Consider the following 21310-nt stretch of genomic DNA (forward strand, 5'->3'; position numbering starts at 1 on the left):
GGCCAGAACATCGAGCACTGGTCCTAATAGATATCTGTCATGACCACTAGAGAGAAAATCACTGCCAAAGCTCGGAAAGAAAAATCAGGATCCCCTGTTGTCAAGGCAACCTGGAACGGCCGGTGCCAGCAGGTAGCCGCTATTTTTGTAAGCTCTTTAGCTGCAACCAGGGCTCATAGGAAAGCTGCTGTCCTGCGAGTCACACCCACACAATGACTAACAGCTCGGATGTGTTCTCCAATCACTGAGTGGGTGGAGAGAGCAGGACTCACAGGCTCTGGCAGTATTTATACCGCTGCATGAATCATAGGAAACTAGGACATCTTTCTAGTCTGACACAGTGCTCCCTGCTGCCACCTCTGTCCGTGACAGAAAGTTCCCAAACAGAAGTGGTTTGGAAAAAATCACTTCCACACCACTTCCTGCAGGGCAAACAGGAGTTGATAAGTACTGGCAAGCTGGATTTTTAAAAAGACGTAATTGACAAATCTGTATAACATTCTGATACCAGTTAAAGGAGTACTCCAGCGTAAAGCTTTTTCCCAGTAATTGAAACACATTACAAAGTTATATAACTTTGTAAAATCCTTCAATCACCTATCTTCCCCCCTTCCCTATCTTTCCCCCCCTCAACCCCCCACCAGGAAGTGAAGTAAACTCATTCTTACCTAATGACTGTTGACCCCAGGCTGCTCTGTGGCAGCCATTTTGTGACAATGACATCATCAAGAGGGAGGCGGGTCTAAGCCCTGTTTAGCCAGCCTCCCTTTGTCAGATGACACAGGTTGCTCAGCTCTGATTGGCTGAACAAGCTGTAAGCCATCTAACAGTTTTACAGTCAGTTAGACATCATAGGAGACAAAGTGCATCATGGGAAACCCCAAACCAGGAAGTAAGGGTATATTCACACGAGCGGGCTCGCAGCGAGATTCTCGCTGCGAGCCCGGCAGGTCCTGTCAGTTCCCATAAACTACATACTTGCTGCGGTCTAAACGACCGCAGCGAGTATGTAATTCTGCCGCCCTTAACCCCTTCTACTCCCGACGGCTCCCCCGCTGTAAGCAGCATACATTACCTGTCCTCGCTGCACGGGTCCGGCGTCCTGCTCTCCCGTCCGGCCAATTAGTGTGTTGCCCAGCCGCAGCCACTGATTGGCCGGGCGGGAGAGCAGGACGCCGGACCCGTGCAGCAAGGACAGGTAATGTATGCTGCTTACAGCGGGGGAGCCGGCGGGAGTAGAAGGGGTGAAGCGCGGTATAATTACATACTCGCTGCGGTCGTTTAGACCGCAGCAAGTATGTAGTTTATGGGAACTGACAGGACCTGCCGGGCTCGCAGCGAGAATCTCGCTGCGAGCCCGCCCGTGTGAATATACCCTAAAGAAAAAATGAAGCCACCAACTGGAGCTTCAGGGACCTGCAAACAGCGGGAAATTTAAATGGAGACGGAGACTCTGGAGAGATGGTAAGTGTAAAAACTATGTTTGATTCATGATTTTTAATGACTTTTAATGATTTTTTTTCCTCCAGAGTTCCCCTTTGAAGGGGAACTAATGCACATATACAGAAGGTATGTCTCTTACCTTCCTTATCAGCGCTATTCCTATGCAGTTAGTTGTTAAATCTACGGTCAGGAGCACCATTAGGAGCACTGCCCCGCTCCCATTGCACCGAGCCTACTTGTAATTATAATCATATTCGGCATGATGGGGACGGGGGAGTGCTCCTAACGGTGTGACGGCCATGAATTCAACTACTAACTGCACCAGTATGGCACCAAGGAGAAAGGTAAGAGACATACCCTCCTCCTTGGTGCCCCCTAAGTATTAGGGGGCTATCAGCAGGTTAAATTAGTCTAACCTACTCATAGTTCCCCCTTAAGCACAGTGGCCTCCAATCTATGGCCCTCCAGCTGTTGTAAAACTACTATTCCCGGGAAGCAATGTAGTTTTCCCACAGCTGGAGATCTTTAATAATCGGCCATAATAAACAGATTTCCCTACAGTAGCTATGGCACCAGGTATAAGCAATCCCCACAAACAGCTTTCTATTATTTCTATTGACAGAATCATTCTGAAAGAACCAAGAGTATGTCACACAGAGTAATACTTTATAGTTATCTATCAGTAAATGCCTCCAAAGGTAAAACAAAAGGTTACGGCTCCTTTGAAGAATAATGGTCGGCCGCTGGCTTGTGTCATAAAGGGATAGTAATTAACATGGCATTGAGATATACATTCAGCGAATCCATAGCAACAAATGAGCTATATATATATATATATATATATATATATATTGTGTGGTTAGAGCTGAACAATGAATAAAATAATGTTATTGATAAGGGATTGGTCCATATTTATAATAATTCTCCTTTGTGATTCATCGTCTATAAAGGAAGAGACTAGTCCATGGGAATAAAAATCCTTTCTCCGCTCAGTAATACTAGAGGTCCACCCTGACGCTTTATGTGCCGACGCGTCAGCAGCAATAGCCTCCTAGGTAGAGGTGAGCGAATCTACAGTATTCCCTTCCCAATCTGAATCTGATGAATCTTCTGACTGTTTCTTTTTGTAAGATTAATTCAGCTGTCAAAGTAGTGCGATTGCAGGGAAAAGTCAGGTAGAGGTCTCCTAGGATTGTCTCATAGTTGGATACAATCCTAGGAGGCCTCAGAACGCCATACCTGACTCTTACTCGCAATTGAGATACTTTGGCAGCTGAAGGAATTTTGTAAAATGAAAAAAAAAAAAAAGTTGGAAGATTCATGGGTGCTACAAATTGCACAATTCTTAGAATAGACTCTAATGCTGCGTTTACACGAAGCGATAATTCACTCAATTAATCGTTTAACATTGAAGTAACGATTTGTTTTTTTATAACAACAATCAGAATAAATCGTTAGAACATTTAAAAGAAAAATCGTTATTGCGATCGTTTTTATGATCGGTTAAGCCCATCTCACACATAGGGTGAATCTTTAAAAAGACTGTTTACACGAAGCGATCTGCGAATGTTTAGTGAACGACGAACCACGATTTGATTGCATGTTGAAAGATCGTTTGCTGTGTTTACATGGAACGATTATCGCTCAAATGTGATCGTTATTGCAAAAATTCTAATGATAATCGTAATCATAAAGCATAATTCTAATGATAGATAGATAGATAGATAGATAGATACTGTATAAAGGAGATAGATAGATAGATAGATAGATAGATAGATAGATAGATAGATAGATAGATAGGAGATAGATACATGATAGATAGATAGATAGATAGATAGATAGATAGATAGATAGATAGATAGATAGATAGATAGATAGATAGATATTTTGCTTATGACATAGCTCCACATTGCACCTGACTATTTCGGTTGTACTCGGTAGGATACGGTACCTTTGTTACAGAAATATTCCACATCCTCACAGGTCATGTTTTCTGGTTCAAACTCTGTTGTAAAACTTTCTTCCAGTGGAAACTCTTCCTTAGTGATGATATCATTTTCCTCGGATACACAGTCTTCCTCTTCATCCTCAATAGCATCTTCCAGAGGCCCTTCAAATACAAACAAGTTAAATATTATGGATAGCCATATGAGCTTTTTCACAATTTATTAAAAACATAGTTGCTTTCTTCCAAAAATAGCACCACCTCTCACTTCAGGTAGTGTGTGGTATTACAATTCAACCCTATTCACTTTAGTGGAACTGAGCTGCAATTCCATACACAAACTGGGGACAGAAGTGATGCTGCTTTTAAACCAATGTACAGTGGTACCTTGGTTTAAGAGTAGCTTGGTTTAAGAGCGTTTTGGTTTAAGAGCTCACAGTTTTTCAAAACTGTGATTTGGTTTAAGAGTAGGGATGGTCTGAACCTGCCGAGGTTCAGGTTCGTACGACGGGAGGACCGCCTGGAAAACCGGGATACAGCCATAGCCATAGGCTGTATCCCAGTTTTCTAGGCGGTCCTCCCGCTGTATCCACCCTCACCACGGAGCGGGCAGACAGCGGGAATCATTGCCGAGAGTTCAGGTTCATACGAACCCGAACCTCGGCAGGTTCGGACCATCCCTATTTAAGAGCATTGCTTTGGTTTAAAAGCTCCCAGTACAGGGTGGGAGCGTGAGTGGGGAAGGGGCATGTAGCGGGGTCTACAGCCCTGTACTCTGACCCAGGAAGTCTCCCTCACCTTCCGAATCATAGCAGATCCACTTCAGGCTGGGGCTTACATCAGGGGACAGGACTGTGAAGGTAATCTCTCCATAGCTATAATCCCTCTCTCCCCGGACAGAGAGTGCTGCATGTATGTGCCCACATCTGCCCTGCTCATTCCTTCATGCTCCCTGCAGTCTCTGTCCGTCCTTGTGTTTCCCATCCTTTCCATTACTGTACAGTAATTTATAATATCACATATTCTGCTGTTTCTGTTGAATGTTTGTTTCATCTGTTTTACATGTTATTCAGAATAATAAATCATTATTTTTGGGGTGTGGAACCAATTGTCTGTATTTCTATGATTTCTTATGGGAAAATTTGCTTTGGTTTAAGAGTGGATTTGGATTATAAGCACGGTCCTGGAACGAATTATGCTCGTAATCCAAGGCACCACTGTATTTTTAATCTTAGATAATATTTACAGTTGTAGCGGAACAATATCAACATGGTAATAAAATATATCCTTAAAGTGACCCTGTAACTTTGAACATGCCATCTGATTTGCTGGTATTGTACTATGGAACAGGATTTGCTGAGAACATTCATTCAGGGAAAGATTTAGAGGCACTTGTCATCTATTTTCCTAAATTCCTGCTCAATGTGTGCTTCGGAGTCCAGTGGGTGGTCTCATCAGTGATTGACAGCCTTTACCGTATGAATGTGCATAGAGAAGTAACTGTCAGTCACTGATTAGGGCCGATCACTGGACTCATCAGCCAGAAAAGCAGGAATATAGGTGTATAGGGGAGTAAACTAAATGTTTTCCCATTAAAGATACATCCTTCTGCTCTATAACATATTGCTGGCAGATCAGACTGTACATATAACATGACAGGTTCTCTTTAACAATTGCCTCCAATACATGGCCTTTTATCTGTTGCTTCAAGTGGGCTGCTGTAAAGCATCTCTCTAACTGCTGTTAACAGAGCTGAACAGGATGGCTGCCCCATAAGCATTTACAAAACCAGGGGCGTAACTACGGCCATAGCAGCCATAGCAGCTGCTATAGGGTCCACAGCATCAGGGGACCCTGTGGCCCACTCCTGCAATGGACTGAGCCATCATCATTTGCAGCTCCCAGTGTTCGGTCGGCCCTCTTGGTAGTACACAATGTACTTTAAACTGCAAGTGCTCCTTACACAGTTAAAGGTTAAAGGTTGTGACGACATTTTACAGGTTTGTTGTTAGTAAGGGGGGATGGAGGCCTGAATCATAAATTTGCTACGGGGCCCAACCATTTCAAGTTATGCCCCTGTACATAATGAAAGATTATTAAGTATGAATCAGTATCTGTTTTAAGGATTAAAAAATTTCCAATTTGAGAATTTTTACAAATTTGTTAGACAAAAAAAAAACTTTTGGTAGGAAAACCCTTTAAAAGTTATGAACTTTCTGTAAAGCCCTAACAGTACATTTGTATAAACAACCACCTTTCACTGTGCAAGTGGTAAAACACAGAATATCCGACTTGCTTAAAAAAAAAATGAAAGTATCGTTTTCCTTGAAGCCACAGGAGATACTTCACGTATCCTCAACCACCGGGACGCTGTATCCCGAACCACTTTGATGTTATGACTGCGGCAGACATTTCATTTTACATACAGTAATGAGATGTCACTGACTAGTGCTTTCTATTTTGTTCTATGATCATAGACAGGAACAAACTGCTACATTATATCAAGGGAGCAGAAGTTTTTTCTTGCCTCTTGTTAAGAATAATCTTTACATTGTCCAAAGTCTCATTGGGTTTTAACGTTCGAAAGCTGGTTATAAAAAATAGTCTGAGATCTAATACATTCAAACTTTTTGGGCCTAGTGAAGAATCAGGGAGAGTGGGAGCCATCAGCATTAACAATTCTTTCACTACAGCGATGGCTATGGACTATTAGTACAACATATAGCCCTAATCTTCCCATTAAAACAGAATCCAACAGAACCAATAATCAGTCAATAAGTTTGATGGATTGGGGATCGGTCTAATAGAACCCATCATGGTCGTATGAACCAGCCTAAGATAATACAACTGGGGCTCACACATACCTTTTCAGACTATTATATCTAATTACAAGACTTAGGAGAGTAAAGGCTCTATTACGCCAAGCGATTATCGGCCATAAGTGGCCGATTATTGGCCATTACGGCCAATAATCACTTGATGTAATAGTTCCTGTAGAAAGGCAATGATCAGCCGACATGCACAATGTTGGCAGATCCTTGTCTTTCAACATGTTGAAAAAAACTAAAATGATAGCGATGGTCTGTTGGCTGTCACCCCATGTAGTAGGAGACAGACGCTATCCGTGGCCCCGGCTTTTACCTGCTCGCCGTCATTGCGTGTAATAGTGCCAGCAGCAAGCGCCGATCGAGTAGCAAGCGGAAACTGATCTGACAGGTCGGCGCCCGCTTGTTCCTAAACATTGACCCGTGTAATAGGGCCTTAAGACCTCAATATGAATGTGGGCATTTTCCATTTTGTATGCTCTATAAGTCCATGGTTCCCCCAGTCTTTTCATGGTATTTGTTCTAGCCTGATTGGGTTCTTATTTGCCATCATATGTTGGCAGATTGTTTAATTAGTTTATTAGTTAATTAGTTAATGTGTAACAGAATAGCATGATGGTTACTGTCACAGCCAGGACTCTTTGCTTATCTGGTTTGTAGAAACCGCTGATGCATGGAAATTTCTGCAAATTTTATTAAGGACTTACATATCTCAGAATATAAATTCAATATAATATTGTGACGTGTTACCAAAACCCTCAACAGGTTCCAGTAGACATCATAACCTCTGGGTGACCCCCTATAGAAATATACATTATAAACATGTCCCAGCAGAGTATACAAAATAAGGTTTTTATAAAGCTGGTCATCTTGGGATATGTTGAGTCCAGTGGAATGGTAAAGAAGGTCCCATCTGTATATCCTCAAACATTCTATAGTCTATATCAATTCCAAGTAAAATAGCATCATCAGGATACTCTATGCACTTGTGGGCAGAAGCTTATCTAGGGATTAGTTTCCTTCCCCAATTTCTTCCATGATTTCTGGAAATGAAGGGTATCTGCAACATTACAATTGATTCATTATTATGATTAGTAATGAGCTACCCAACCCAAACTTATTATAGACAATCCTCCGTATGAAGACACTTAATAATTGATCTATAGCCTTTAATTTACAACCTATATAAGAAACACTTTGGGAATGGGGGAATGCGGCTGCTCAGCGGCGATGCCGCCAGTCAGTCATATTCCCCCCATCCTGAGCTATGTGTTTTCTATGCGGCTTGTAAAAAAATTGGTGAATACCATTTATATTTCTTTACACTTTGGGTTAAGCTTATTGTTGGACTTACAAACACTGCATCACCATATTGTAGTGTTAGTGCAGGATGTACATAGCAGTGCCGATAACCAAACTAAATTATCATAGACAATATTCTCCATAAGATATCATGGCGGTAAAGCAATACTGTCTATATACAACCTACTTTTTCCTCATTTTATCGGTTCAAACCGTCTTCAATGTCCTTAAGCTCCACTCGGAGGCCTCCATAGAGACATTAAGCTGAAGAAAACCCATAGACATGCGGTACAGTTCCTCACCACAGGACTTCACAAGCACGGCTCATGCACATCCCACAGAGCTCTTTAATGAAGGTATGTTCGTTCTGTGGACATTGCAAGACCGCATAAGCCTAATGTAATTGAGCTTAACAGCGAGAATAAAAGTCCTATTTCTCCAGCTTCTAAAAATCTATTTAAAATGAGTAAAGTTCCTCCTGCAGACACTCACTTTTTAACACGAGTTGCATCAGGGGATCTTGTAGGATGGAAACATTTTTATTAATTTTTCTCTTATCTACAGGAGGATGTTGCTTTTTTTCATTTACATTCCTAGCCTCCAGGTAGCAGAGTAGAGAATCATAGACTAGAAAATTTTTGATTAATTTCTTTCCATGTGTTATGTTATTTCTTCTATATAATTGATTTCTTTTGCTTGTAGCTGTACATCTATTTTATATCTGCACCTATTGCCTTCCTTCAATCAAGAAAGTTGAAGAAAATTACCTGAATTTTGTTAAGTTTATTAAAAAAAAAAAAAGAGGGGGGTGGGGGGAAGCGGGCTGAATATTTAAATTGTTAAGTTTATTAAAAAGAAGCTCTGTGAATATTTAAATTGCGTTTTGAAATGCTAACGAAAGGAAGATATTACAGAATTTTAATAGTAGGTTCAATTTGACCCGCCGACTTTTGCGGGAAGGGTCAAAAATTATTCAAATTGTTTCTTTACACTCAAAGAAGAAAACCTTTGATTTTTTTCTAAATGGATTAATATTCTTCTCTGCTGGGTCTTTTGACACGTTGCTGTATGACAGTATTAATTCTACTGGTGTATAAATTTTTCAAAGACCTTTCCGCTTTCATTTTCATGTACGCTCTTAACTTTTTTATCTTTGGCTATTATGATAGAAGAAGCTTTTATTAAGACTTTTGGCCTTCTTTTGAGCTGGCCGAAATACGGCTGACATTTTACGGGAAGAGCCACCTTGTTTTGAGAGTGAAATATAGACGGGGACGCACTGGGCTTTTTTTTTTTTTTTTTTAAATAAATAGTTTCATTTAGGGTCTGAATGTTCTTACATTGAGCAAAATGTCATCATCTGGAGTGAAGCAATAATTGAGTAAAATTTGTACCTTAATAATGACAAATGTCTGGACAAAAAAACAGAGAAGACCTCAAGTTTCTGTTGGATGGGGTAGAGTTTGCAGATTAGTAGCCAGACCTTCTGTAACCATGGCCTGTTAAGGTTCTTTATTTAACCCAGGCCGATTATCGGCAATGAGCATATCTAGGGGCACTCTTTCGGCCGATGATTGGCCTGTGCCATGATCCAATCTTATTGATCGGTGCTTCTTTGTGTACTTGCATGGCCTCTTATCAGGATGTGTAAAAAGAACCTTACACAATAGTGCCCAATGGGTTAGCAGAAAAACTCCGGGTAAAGCTGACTTTAAGTCCATTACATCACAAAATTTTGTTTTCGGTCCTTTTGGGTCATATCGACTGTTAAATTCAATTGATACTGAATAAATTTGACCAAAATTACAATATCCTTATACTTATGATACTACGAGGTTCAGTAGGACCATATCCATCTGTATTCAAGCTCTTTAAAGCCAAGAGAACTCTACGTTAGGGTTAGGTTAGTAGGGCTGGGCTTATTACCTTTAACCCAACTCTTCTCGTTCACCCGAAACTAATCCCAAATATTTCAGTCTTGAGCTATGTTCACACATAGCCTTTCTGTCAGTATTCTGATCAGTCTTTTTTCCACAAAAATCAGGAATGGAATTGACAGGGCAAAATGATAGATTGGAAAGATTTGTACAGTTTCTGTGTTTTCAACCCACTCCTGGTTTTGGTGAATATATTTTTTAGCCAGAAAAAGAATATTGTCTCATGTCACAATGGTTCTATGCCGATAAGATGCTCACATGGTGTCAAGAAGATGGGACTGCAATGGTAACAAGAGTTCAATTTCTATGCAATGGCTCAACAGGGCAAATTAAGTGTTACACTGTGTTTATTTTAAATCATTGCTTTACCTTCATAATAAATAGTTGTTCCGGGGTCATATAGCATGACAGATTCAAAGACGCATGTCAAAAGTTCTCTTGGTCTTGGTCTTCACACTTAATCATCAGAAAGAGACAGAAAAAGTGGACAACTGTGCTCTTCACTCCCCAGCTCGCCCCAATCTCCATCCAGTTCCAGGAGATGGTCTCATAGACTTATAATGGATAAACTTGGGTCAATTTTTAAAAAGTAAGGCCTTATTCACACGTTCAGTAAAGTTGTCAGTTTTTTCGGATCCGTAATCATGGTTCAACTTAGAGCACATTGGTTCCCATTGGGCTATTCACACAGTCTGCGTTAATTTTGACATGTAATCTATTCCGTAAAAAAAAGGACATGCCCTAGTGCGGATTGTGATTGCAGTACAGATTACCAATAGAAGTCTATGGGATCCGTGTTTTTCACAGACATCACGGATCAAATATATGCGAACTAGTACTATTCACATTTTACGGAAACGGATACAGAAACGTAAACGTTAAGATGCAATAAGGATGCAAATACGGATTCATTTATACGGACCAGGGAGTAAAAATAGCGTGAGGTTTTGCGGTCTAGAAGAATTACTAAACGTGTGAATGAGGCCTAAACCCGGAAAAAAATGTATGGGTCAGCTTTACCTGCCCACATCAACCGTATTTCCAGAACTAATGGGTGCAATTTAGAGATGAGTGACTCTTAAGCACGTCCGGGTATGTTTGAATCCACGCATGCAGCATTTGATTACTTGTGCCTGTAGAAGTTGGATGCAGCCCTAAGGCTGCCTGGAAAACATGGATACAGCCATAGGCCATAGGCTGTATCCATGTTTTCCATGACTGCCTAGGGGGGCATCACACTTCTGCAGCCACTGGTAATCTAATGCTGCACGCTCGGGTCTAAAGCGTGCTGGAGATTTGCTCATCTCATGTGTAGATCGACATGAAATGCCCAAACCCATGTCAAACTTCAAAGAAAATCACACATAGTATGTAGAACTTAACAGCACAGATTTGCCGAGGAGTGACATAGGAACAATACTGTATATAGGCTATATTCACCCACCTAGGTCCCCCACAGCTGCAGTCCTAATGCTCCCAGTCCACAACTAGTAACTGCTCCTGCCTGACTCCAGTGATGGCACAACCCCACAGGAAGTTCCCACTTAGCCAATGGCTGCAGCATTGTCTCATCTCAGTTACTGATTGGTTAAGTGGGGAAGTTCCTGTGGCATTAGCAAGTCACAGTAACCAGGAAGAAGTGACCGCCAGCAGAAGACTAGACAGCAACAGGGTACCAGCGCAGGTGAGTATAGCCTGTATTATTCTGACACCACCCCTAGGTTTGTAGAAATTAAAGGGCTTGTTAAGGGAGCAGAAAAGGTCTTACAAGAGGGGGCCAGGTCCATGTTGTGACACGAGTAAGACTATCTAAAGATTGTCTGGGGAGCCTATGGGAGATAGCGTCAGTCTGCTGCCGCCGCTCCTGTTGCGCAGTGCGGAAACAGCTGATCGTTGCTGTCTGCATCGTTCCTCTTTCAACATGTTGAAAGACAACGATCAGCCAACATTGTGCATGTCGGCTGATCGTTGTCTTTGATTACACGTAGTGATTACCGGCCGTATTGGCCGATAATCGCTTTGTGTAATAGGGCCTTTACATAAATAATAGAGCAGCCACCCATTGCAGCACTGAGAAATATATAATAAACATAACTAAATAAGGAAAAATAAAAATGTTTAACATCTATCGAGCTAATAATGTTTTATCCTAAGATCTTAAAACTTCTTCAACCAAGTGGTAAAAAAAGTGTTATCCTTCCCGAAACAAGAACTCGTTCTGCCCTGAGAGTTGAAGCCTTTACCCCTCGATACCGCTCCAATAACAGATGGAGTGCACAGTACACGTCTTTATCAATGCACGGCCTTCTGCTTTAAGTACCCGACAGGGAATTTGCCTGCTCTATTTTATTAAGTAGATACAACCCTTCTTTCAGCTACTGAATCAATACAGGAAACGACATTTATACGAGTCAGATTAAAGCCCTGACTTGAAATATTCCATTTACACACTGGAGATCGATTTTCTCTTCTGAACGCATGCCCCCTGTAATTGCTAAGAGCATCATAAATTGCAAACAAGATCTATATTAAAACAAGGGGGAATAAAAAAAAAAAAAAAGAGGGACGTGGGGCCAATAATCTCCAGACTCGGCAACGTCGATATAAAGAGTCGGGAGGATGAATGTCATTGTGTGGACTGCTAAGTGTTTAGTAGGTCCGTGCGTTCAAACATCATGGCGGGTTCCTTCTTCCACATTGAGTAGACGAGGCTTTATTTTGTGAGGATTACAGGGTACCCTGCCAACGGCTCTAATAAGATCACACACTTGCTGAGTCTCTCGTCTCAATTTTGCAACGCAGAATCACAGGGATTGAACTGGAAACCTGGAGGTCTCTTTTGCCAAGAAATCTACCACTGAGTTAAAAGATGAATTTTGTCATTATTGTAGCAGCTGATTCTTGAAATTCACACCAGTTTCCGTATTTGTTTGTGCAACATCACAGCGGACGACCGGGCTGCACGTATTATTGTATAATCATATAATAAGCTCCGAGCTAAATACACAGATTCTAAGGCTTCATAGGACCCCTAGGAAGACGGTGTAAAATGGGATGGAAACACATATGAATGTGCTTTTATGGTTAATGAGTAGAGTGTGAAAAATGACTTTTTCCTGCCTCTCTTATATTCAGTTCCAGTAACGAATGGTGATTAGTAGAGATGAGCGCGACTTGAGCATACTCAAATCTGATCGCTTGGCAATGGAATACCAGTGGTTGGATGTAGCCCCAAGGCTGCCTGGAAAACATGGATACAGCCATAGGTTGTATCCATGTTTTCTTGGCCTTCCTAGGGTTATATCCAACCACTGGTATTCAATGAGCATGTTTAAGTCGCGCTTATGTCTAGTGATTAATATTAGCTATGAGGCTACATTCACATGTCCCATAAAATTGTCCGCAACCACGGGCGATGTTAGGAACCATTAAAGTGAATGCAGCCATTCACACGATCCGTGCGGCAACCCCCACCCCGGTCCGCACGTTGAAGAGATAGGACATGTCCTAGTGGGATTGCAGGATGCCAGTGAGCGTGTATAAGCCACCGGCACGGGGGAGTAGGTGAGTAGTCATATGCGATGACAGGAGCTCACAGGATTCGTGCCGGGCGGCGGGAGGGAAGGCACTGCTAGGGGATCCGTGTGGCACGAATCGTGTGAATGAGGCCTAGGATACCAGAGCTGCCGCTCCCGTCTTCACCTCTCGCCATTGCTTACTTGGCTGCCGGGATGACATAACCATATACCCATATGACTAATACAGCCAATCATTGGCCTCATAGTATACACCATTGGCACCAGTTATTGGCTGAAGGGATGACATAAGTATATGGGCATGTCATAAATATAGCCAAGTCATCAAGGACCATTAAGTTGAAATAGAGCAGCGTTGTTGTATCGGAATAATGCATCATCATTCGAGATTAGTGCAACTCGAGTCCAATCGTTCAGCATTAGAATACCGATGGCTGAAGAAGTTGTGTGCAACCCTAGAGAGTCGAGAAAAACATGCTTACAGCCTATAGACTATGTTTTCCAGGACTCCCTAGGGCTGCATCCAACTTCTTCAGCCACCAGTATTCAAATGCCAAACGATCGGACTCGAGCATGCTCTCTAATCAACATCTAACTATATCCCCTGGGCCTCCCCTGTCACTTCATCCGGCTCCACATTCATCATTTTGTTTGCTACTTGTTTAGTCAGCAATGACCCGCTAAGCCAAGCTCTGGTGGAGCATCATTGTATTCTGTGATCGGCTGAGTGAGCAGTCATTGCCAAGATGAGTTTGTCCCAGAAGCAGAAAGCCAAGCAATGAGCATGAACCAAAGGACATCATGGGTGGAGCTGCAGGGGACCCAAGTCAGTATGCTTTTTTTTCATAGTGATCCCAGCAACAATTAAAAAAATTATGTATCTCGAATACCCCTCTAATCTTTTTTTTTTTTTTTTGCAGCTTTGTATCAAAACAACTGACCATAAGTGACCCTATGTAAAAGAGGGACATTTACTGTAAAGGGGTTGACTCACTAACAGCATTTATGAATATATGATCTCTGGAAATCCGGTTGTCAAGATAGCAACCGGTCAAGAGAACAACGGTCTACCCGGTGCTTCTTGTGACTATGTCAGGGCTGCAGTGGCGTCCCTTGCTCCGGGCCGCCGCGGCACCCCCTCCTCGTGTCCCGCAGCCGCCGGTGTCCGGGTGCAGGGACGCGGCGCTGCGACTAGTTCGGCCCCCGGGGGTGTCTTACCTCGCCCCGCTCCTGTCTCCATCTGTCCTGGCCGGTGCGTGCGTCCCCGCCTCCTGTCACAGATTTAAAGGGCCAGTCCGCCCCTAATTGGTGGTTGCACATAATCACCCCCTATAAATCCAAGCATGCCCTGTCCCTCGTGTTGGAGCCTCTATATGCTTCCCATAGCATTTTGGCCCAGCTCCCCATTGTTCCTGTCCGCTGCCCTTGTCCATAGTTCCTGTCCATTGCCTCTGCCGCCTGCGGTTACGCCTAAGACCACTATCTGCACCGTCTCCTGCCTACTGCTCCTGCTTCACCTTGCCCGCCGTCACTAGCAAACCAAGCAAGGGGTAGCGACCTGGGGGTCGCCTGCCACAACAAGCCCATCCCGTGGCGGGCTCTGGTGAAAACCATTGGCCCCTTAGACTCCGCTCCCTGGTGCAGTTTAAGCCATCGCCGGTGACGGTACAGAGGATCCACGACTCCAGTCGTTACAGACTAGAACAGTAGTGTGCTTGAATGCCCACCACCTCATTGACCGTCTATGGGACTAATTGTAACGGTCAAGTGCAATCTCCATACGTAAGAGGTACTGGAGACCAATGGTCTCTTCATCAGTAGGGGACCTATCATGCATTTCCACCGATGCTGTAGAAGATCGATGAATACAGTCAATGGGCCATGCCGTTTGGAAAAAGGAAAATTCTAATTCTACGCATAATGAATTCCCTGCTGACTATGGAGCCGCGGACACCGTCTCCCATAATACATCAATGAAACCAAGTGTAAACCGCATTGCAATACAGCAGCTTGATTTCAAGGAATGCCGATCTTATTCCATTCTTGTACCTTCTGCTCATGTCTGCTATTAACAAATACATCAGAGACCCGATTCATCTAATGACTAGCTACGGCAGAGAAACTTCCCCTCTAATCACACCAGGCACTGACACAATGTAGCAGGGTAGAGTTTATTATTATAACATAGGGAGAGGTTCTTCGCTGCATAGTTTGATAATCTGTGGGACTCCAGACAATGTGGTGAAGGCAATTTCGCTTAGAGAGTTTCATGCAGAGGTAAACTTGACGGCACAGTCTCTAAGCCCTGGAGTCGCATGACGCCCACACCATGGCTCTGCTCTATTAAGGATCCTGCTGTTACTATCCAACCCCTCTATGCACCTCCACTCCATCACTACTGTAAGGCAGAAAAACAAAAATTTTATGGCAATCTTGTGAGCATTTCTGAGTTAAAACATTGAAGCTCGATATAATATAATTTTAATTTCAATATAATAATAATATGCTCTGTTAAAATCAATGGTAAATTGGCACACACCGTATAAATAACGTCCGTAATTGATTTGAGTCGTCACAATAATAAACATGCAGATTATTTATTACCTGTTTTGTTTTGTAAACTTTTTATTTTTTTATTTTTTTTTAAACAAAGCCAGAAGAAAGGAGACCCGCATTAAAAAAAAAAAAAAAAAAAAAACACGAAAACTGAATGAATCAAGCCCATTTTAAGGAGCAAAAAAAAAAAAAATGTGCAGGTGTAATGACTCTAAAAGTGCATTTGTTATTAGCTCTGGAGTGATCCAAAAGGGCTATTTTTTTTTCTTAGAAACGGCGCCACTCATGTCCATAGGCTGTTTCTGGTATTGCAAGTTCAGCCCCATTTTAGTCAATAGAGCTGCGCTGCAGTTATTGGACAGTAAAGGCGATGTTTCTAAAAAAACAAAAAAAAAAAAAAAAAAACCTAGATAAATTTTTCCACTTTATGGGTATATAACAGGTTTTTTGAGAGGAAGATACAGCCGTAATTATCAAGATTCAGACGTATCGTGCGAACATACAGTACCTTCAAACAACAATGCAGTGGACAGATTACTGTATCAAAAAAAAAAAAATAAATAAATAAATAAATATATATATATATATATATATATATATATATATATATATATGTTACATACTGAAGATTGCAGACTGCAATTTCACATTTTGAACTGGGTCAGTTACTACAAAAAGGGATCAACAGAAATAAACAAGGGATTTGAACAGATGGTAACCCAGAGCCGGAAATGTTGTCATGCATGTAAAATGGGTAATTAAAGCCTAATTTATCTTAAGGTCCAGGGAATTCCGCCGCCTCGCTCACTGCCTTTGGCCACTTTTACTTATTTCCCTTATACATCTAGGAGGGAACTGCAGAGTACAAGTCTGGAATAGCATGTAGATAATAAGATGGAGACCTGTGCACGTTATCAATTCATATTCATTGAAAAATATTTAAAATTGTATATTGGATAATATTTATTAGTTGCCCAGTGGCTGCAGTCTTTTACATTATAGAACACCCCCACCCAATGTACTGTTTCTAAGTTTTTCATATATTCCAGCATTTCATAGCTTCACTTCTCATTTTGGGGCTCTATCTCAGGTATATACGTATACTGTGCCTTCAAAAAGATATTCCGACAAATCCTCAGCCAAGCCATAGACTTAAAGGGAATGTGTTATTTAAGGCAGCATAAACTAGTGACAGAAAAGCTGAACAAATCAGTGTATTATTACATTATGTCATTCTGTTCAGCCGTTCTTCTGATAAGCAAGACAATGGGCTTTGTGCTGTGCCACTCCCTCCAGATTGTCAGCGGTCTGGCTATAAACATTATATATACAAAGTACAGATAGTAGACTATCAATCAGCGGCTGGTGGGCAGAATGTGCTGGTGCTCATAAATATCCAGGACTATTGGGCTCATGCACATAATGGAGAGAACTACTTATTGTCATTGTTATTCAGGAGTATATTTTCGAATCAGCTGCACAGAACAATGTAAGTGATACATCATTCTGTTCAGCTTCTCTGTTACTAGTTTCTACCCTGAGATAGGACAGCAGAAACCTACTGACAGAGTCTCTTTGATGAGGCAAATGTAGTATGCTAGTGACTATTTTTGGACAGTTTCATAAAGACACACCGGGGGGGCTGTTAGTGTGTTTATTTGTGATGTCCTATAGGCCATGCAATGCTCTATGCGAAAAGGAATGTAAAGTAGTTCTCCTCCAAAAGGCCTCTTACCTAGCCAGCACCTTGCTCTATACTGACAAGGGACAAGAACTCGGAAACAGTTGTCTACAGGTGGGTTATGCTTCTGGGGTTGATTCTGGCTTGGAATATAATCTCCAGTGGAATTTTCAAATCCACAAAAATTGGTTACAATCCCCCCTCCCCCTCCAGAAAAAAACGAAAAAAAAAAAAAAAAAACATCCTTTGAGTATTGTATTTCACTTGTCCCAATTGACTCTCAGCTAATAAATGGCTGCAGCCATTTTGACCCAAAAAAGCCATGTGCCAAATTTGACATTTTAGTAACTTTTTTTTCTAAAAGTCCAGCCATATCAAGGATTAGAAAAAAAAACACAACTAGTTTTTGCAAAAACAGCACCACCCCAGTCCTCAGGTTGTATATGGTATATGTAAATGTTTTATGACAATTCAGCCAAGGACAAGAGCGGTGCCGTTTCTAAAAGAAGGCGGACATGGGTTTCTAAGCCTGCATAACCCCTTTTTACAGTTGAAAAAGCAGATGTAAATGTATGAGTCCAGTCAGTATACCGGCGCTCATTGGTGCACAATGCATGCAGTATATCGGTAAATACAATAAACATAGATGATTTACAACTCGGCCTATGCGTCAGATGTCAGCTCCATATATTGGCATTTGAGATGAGCGCAACTTGGGCATGCTCCAGTCCAATCGTACAGCATTTGATTACCAGTGGCTGAAGAAGTTGGATGCGGCCCTAAGGGGTCCCTGGAAAACATGGATACAGCCTACGGTATTCAAATGCCGAGCGATCAAACTTGAGTTGTGTTCATCTCTAATTGTCACTAATAACAGGATGCAGAAACAGGTGGGAGTTTTTAGTTCCATCAAAGTTTCACCACTTCCAGGTAAGTCTATAGCTGTGAGCTGAACAATGCCAGCTGGGGTGTAATGGTGGTGACGTGAGGAACTCTAATTTCTTCTTATTAGCTGATGGAAGCCTGAGCATACATTATCATTTGCACCTATAAAAACACCAGCTGTAGGGTAATATGGCTTGCACCGTTTGTGTATAGTGCCATACGGTTTGGGTTAAACACTGCAAGGTATTTTTGAGTATCTTTGTGTGTGGTATATTAAAATAAAATGGATTGTCCACTTCTCGTCACGTCCATCCTTGTAGGTAAAGAAACATAGGGGCAGATTTATCAAACATGGTGTAAAGTTAAACTGGCTCAGTTGCCCCTAGCAACCAATCAGATTCCACCTTTCATTTTCCAAAGAATCTGTGAGGAATGAAAGGTGGAATCTGATTGGTTGCTAGGGGCAACTGAGACAATTCTACTTCACACCATGTTCGATAAATCTCCCCCCCAGTGTTGAGTGAACTTGACAAACCTGAATGCTTGGCATTTGACTCCCATTGCCGGGAAAATGTGGATACAGCCATAGGCCATAGGCAGTACCCATGATTTCCTGGCAGCCCTAGGCAGAGGTGTATTAACTTTACCATAGGCCCCGGGCTGTTCACCGAGCCGGGGCCCCCCACTGTAACTATGGCAGCACTAGCGTGGCATTAATAGTACAGGATAGATAATGTCATAATGACCTCAATTGTGAATAATTGCGGTAAAAAGAAGAGATTTTTTGCAAATCATGACAGAACTGTAGCCAGGAGACAATATACCACTAAAAGTATAAGTCTTTTTGGGTGGCCATGGACCAACCAGGAGCTCAGGGCCTTGGGCTACCTCCCGAAACTGACCTATTATAATCCACTACTGGCCCTAGGGCTGCATCCAACTTCTCCAGGCAGCGGGAGCCAAATGCCAATAGTTCAGGTTGGCCAAACCTGGCATGTTCACTCAACACCAGTAAACAACAATGGCCTCCCTTATGAGTGCATTGCATATTTATATTAAAGTGGTCACTGTTATGCTGCCTGAACCATGAGTGGTCGGGGTGGTCTCTGGCAGCTTTTCTGTACCCTGACAACTTTGATAGATCTCTCACTTCACCCAAGCAGGAAGAGATCTATCAAGGTTTGTGGGGTGGGAAGAAATTGCCAGGGACCAGTCAGATCACTCATGGTTCTGGCAGCATGTTCATTTTAACCCTTAAAGAGACTCTGTCAGTAGGTTTCTGCTGTCCCATCTCATGGTAGCATAAACTAGTGACAGAGAAGCTGAACAGAATGATGTATCACTTACATTGTTCTGTGCAGCTGATCCTGAAAAATCCTCCTGAATAAGATGGACAATTAATAGTCTTCTTCATTATGTGTGTAAGCCCAGTAGTCCTGGATATTCATGAGAAGCAGAAAACTCCGCCCACCAGCTGCTGATTGGCAGTCATCTATCCATGCTGTGTATAGGTAGCAACTGTCAATCAGCAGCTGGAGGGTGGGGGGTGGGGGGTGGCAAGGATCCTATTCTCCTGCATATTAGGAGAACAGCTGAACAGAATGATGTAAGCAATACACAGATCTGTTCTTTTAGGGCTGCATAAATGTAGTGACAGGTTCCTTTTAAAGGCTATGTTGACACACAGTAAAAACATTTTAAAAAATGGTCATGATTTTGAGTAAAAATAAAACAGTGTGTGAACAGATGAAAAAACAGCATTTTTTTAGGTGGTAAATTTTTACATAGAATGCAGACCATGGGACATTTGTAAAAAGGTAACGTACATAATTGATAAGAATCCCCTACTTTTGGCCAGATTTACAGTACATACTTTTTGCATCTATATCATGGCCGAATTTCCAGTGCGTCAATGGGCCTAATAACCAGGACTGATATCATCATAGTGATCTACATTATGGTGCTGTCAGGTTGGCTCATCAGCCCCATGTTCTGGCCAGGTCTAGGTTAGCCTAGGTTAACACTATGTAAAAATGGCGTCCGTCTTTCATAACCACAACAATCATTGCACAAATAATATCTGTTATTTTTTTTATTTTTTTGGAATTACGAACGTTATTTGTGCAATGAAGGCCTTTTGGTATGAAACTTGGCTGTCATTTTTTACCTAGTGTTAACCTAGCCTTAGGGATATGGGCATCATACAGGGTGGTCCCTCACTTAAGACCACCCACTATGAACATGAACAGAAAGGCAATTTGTATCAGAGGCTATTCTGGTGGACCGGAACCATCACTGATGGTTATTCATCCAGATCACTGCAATGTACAACTACAACTGTGAAGGCCTGGCTGGCTGCGACACCCCCAGCACAATCAGCTGATTTCCCTGGGGGTCTCATTTGGAAAGGGTTATATTTGATAAGACATCGCTATTATGTGTTTCATGTCATGACAGTGTGCAGCGTACAGAAGAAAAATGGAGATTTCCATCAGTGCCTACCAACATACAGTATATACTAAGTACTGTAAAGCAAACCACTTCTTCAGATACACATAAACACATATAACTAAAATTTCTATGATAAACACTAACCATACCCATCGGGTAACCCACCATATATAACCCATGTAAAAAAGGATGTTGAAAAGAAAATGTGTGTGAACAACTAAAAATAATGTCCATTGTTTGCAAAATAATGTCCACAAATAATTGACAAATGAACATTAATTTGATGTCCACGGGAAAAACGTCCGTTATTTAATACACTATGGGGGAAATTTATCATTGGTCTTTTGGTCTAAATTCTATTTATGAACCAGTATTCGATGATCGAATATTTTTTAGATGCAACTTTTTTTTTTTTTACCCTGCCTGTTTTGAGTATTGACCCCAAAAAGTCACATAATCTGGGATTTGCGCCCAAATTATCATTTGTGACTTTTTAAAAAGTCGCACAAAGTGGTGAATGCCTACATCTGCTCAGTACCAGGGGAATTTGCTTGTGCAATTTTTTGCCAATATTCTGAGAATATTCTATTCAAAACTGTATGAAAAGTTTGTTAAATTAGTCATATTCAGCTGGGTAAAAAAACAGACGAATACTCTGTAGAAAAATAACACATTTTAGACTTAATAGTAAATGTCCCCCTGTGTGTATTGGGCAGCCATCATCCCATTGACTTCGATTATAATTCTGT

At 41.7% G+C, this 21310-nt stretch overlaps 1 protein-coding gene across 1 annotated transcript in view; it reads right to left on the bottom strand.

Moving 5' to 3' along the window:
• The window catches only part of ZFPM2 (zinc finger protein, FOG family member 2), a 332257-nt gene that overhangs the window by 265240 nt on the left and 45707 nt on the right, over positions 1-21310 (bottom strand). Inside the window, exon 2 of the mRNA XM_069957210.1 lies at positions 3395-3553. Within this exon, the coding sequence (XP_069813311.1) occupies positions 3395-3553 (159 nt within the window). The remainder of the gene's footprint in view (positions 1-3394; positions 3554-21310) is intronic.

The sequence above is a fragment of the Dendropsophus ebraccatus genome, chromosome 2 (genome assembly GCF_027789765.1).
Source record: "Dendropsophus ebraccatus isolate aDenEbr1 chromosome 2, aDenEbr1.pat, whole genome shotgun sequence".
NCBI lineage: Eukaryota > Metazoa > Chordata > Amphibia > Anura > Hylidae > Dendropsophus > Dendropsophus ebraccatus.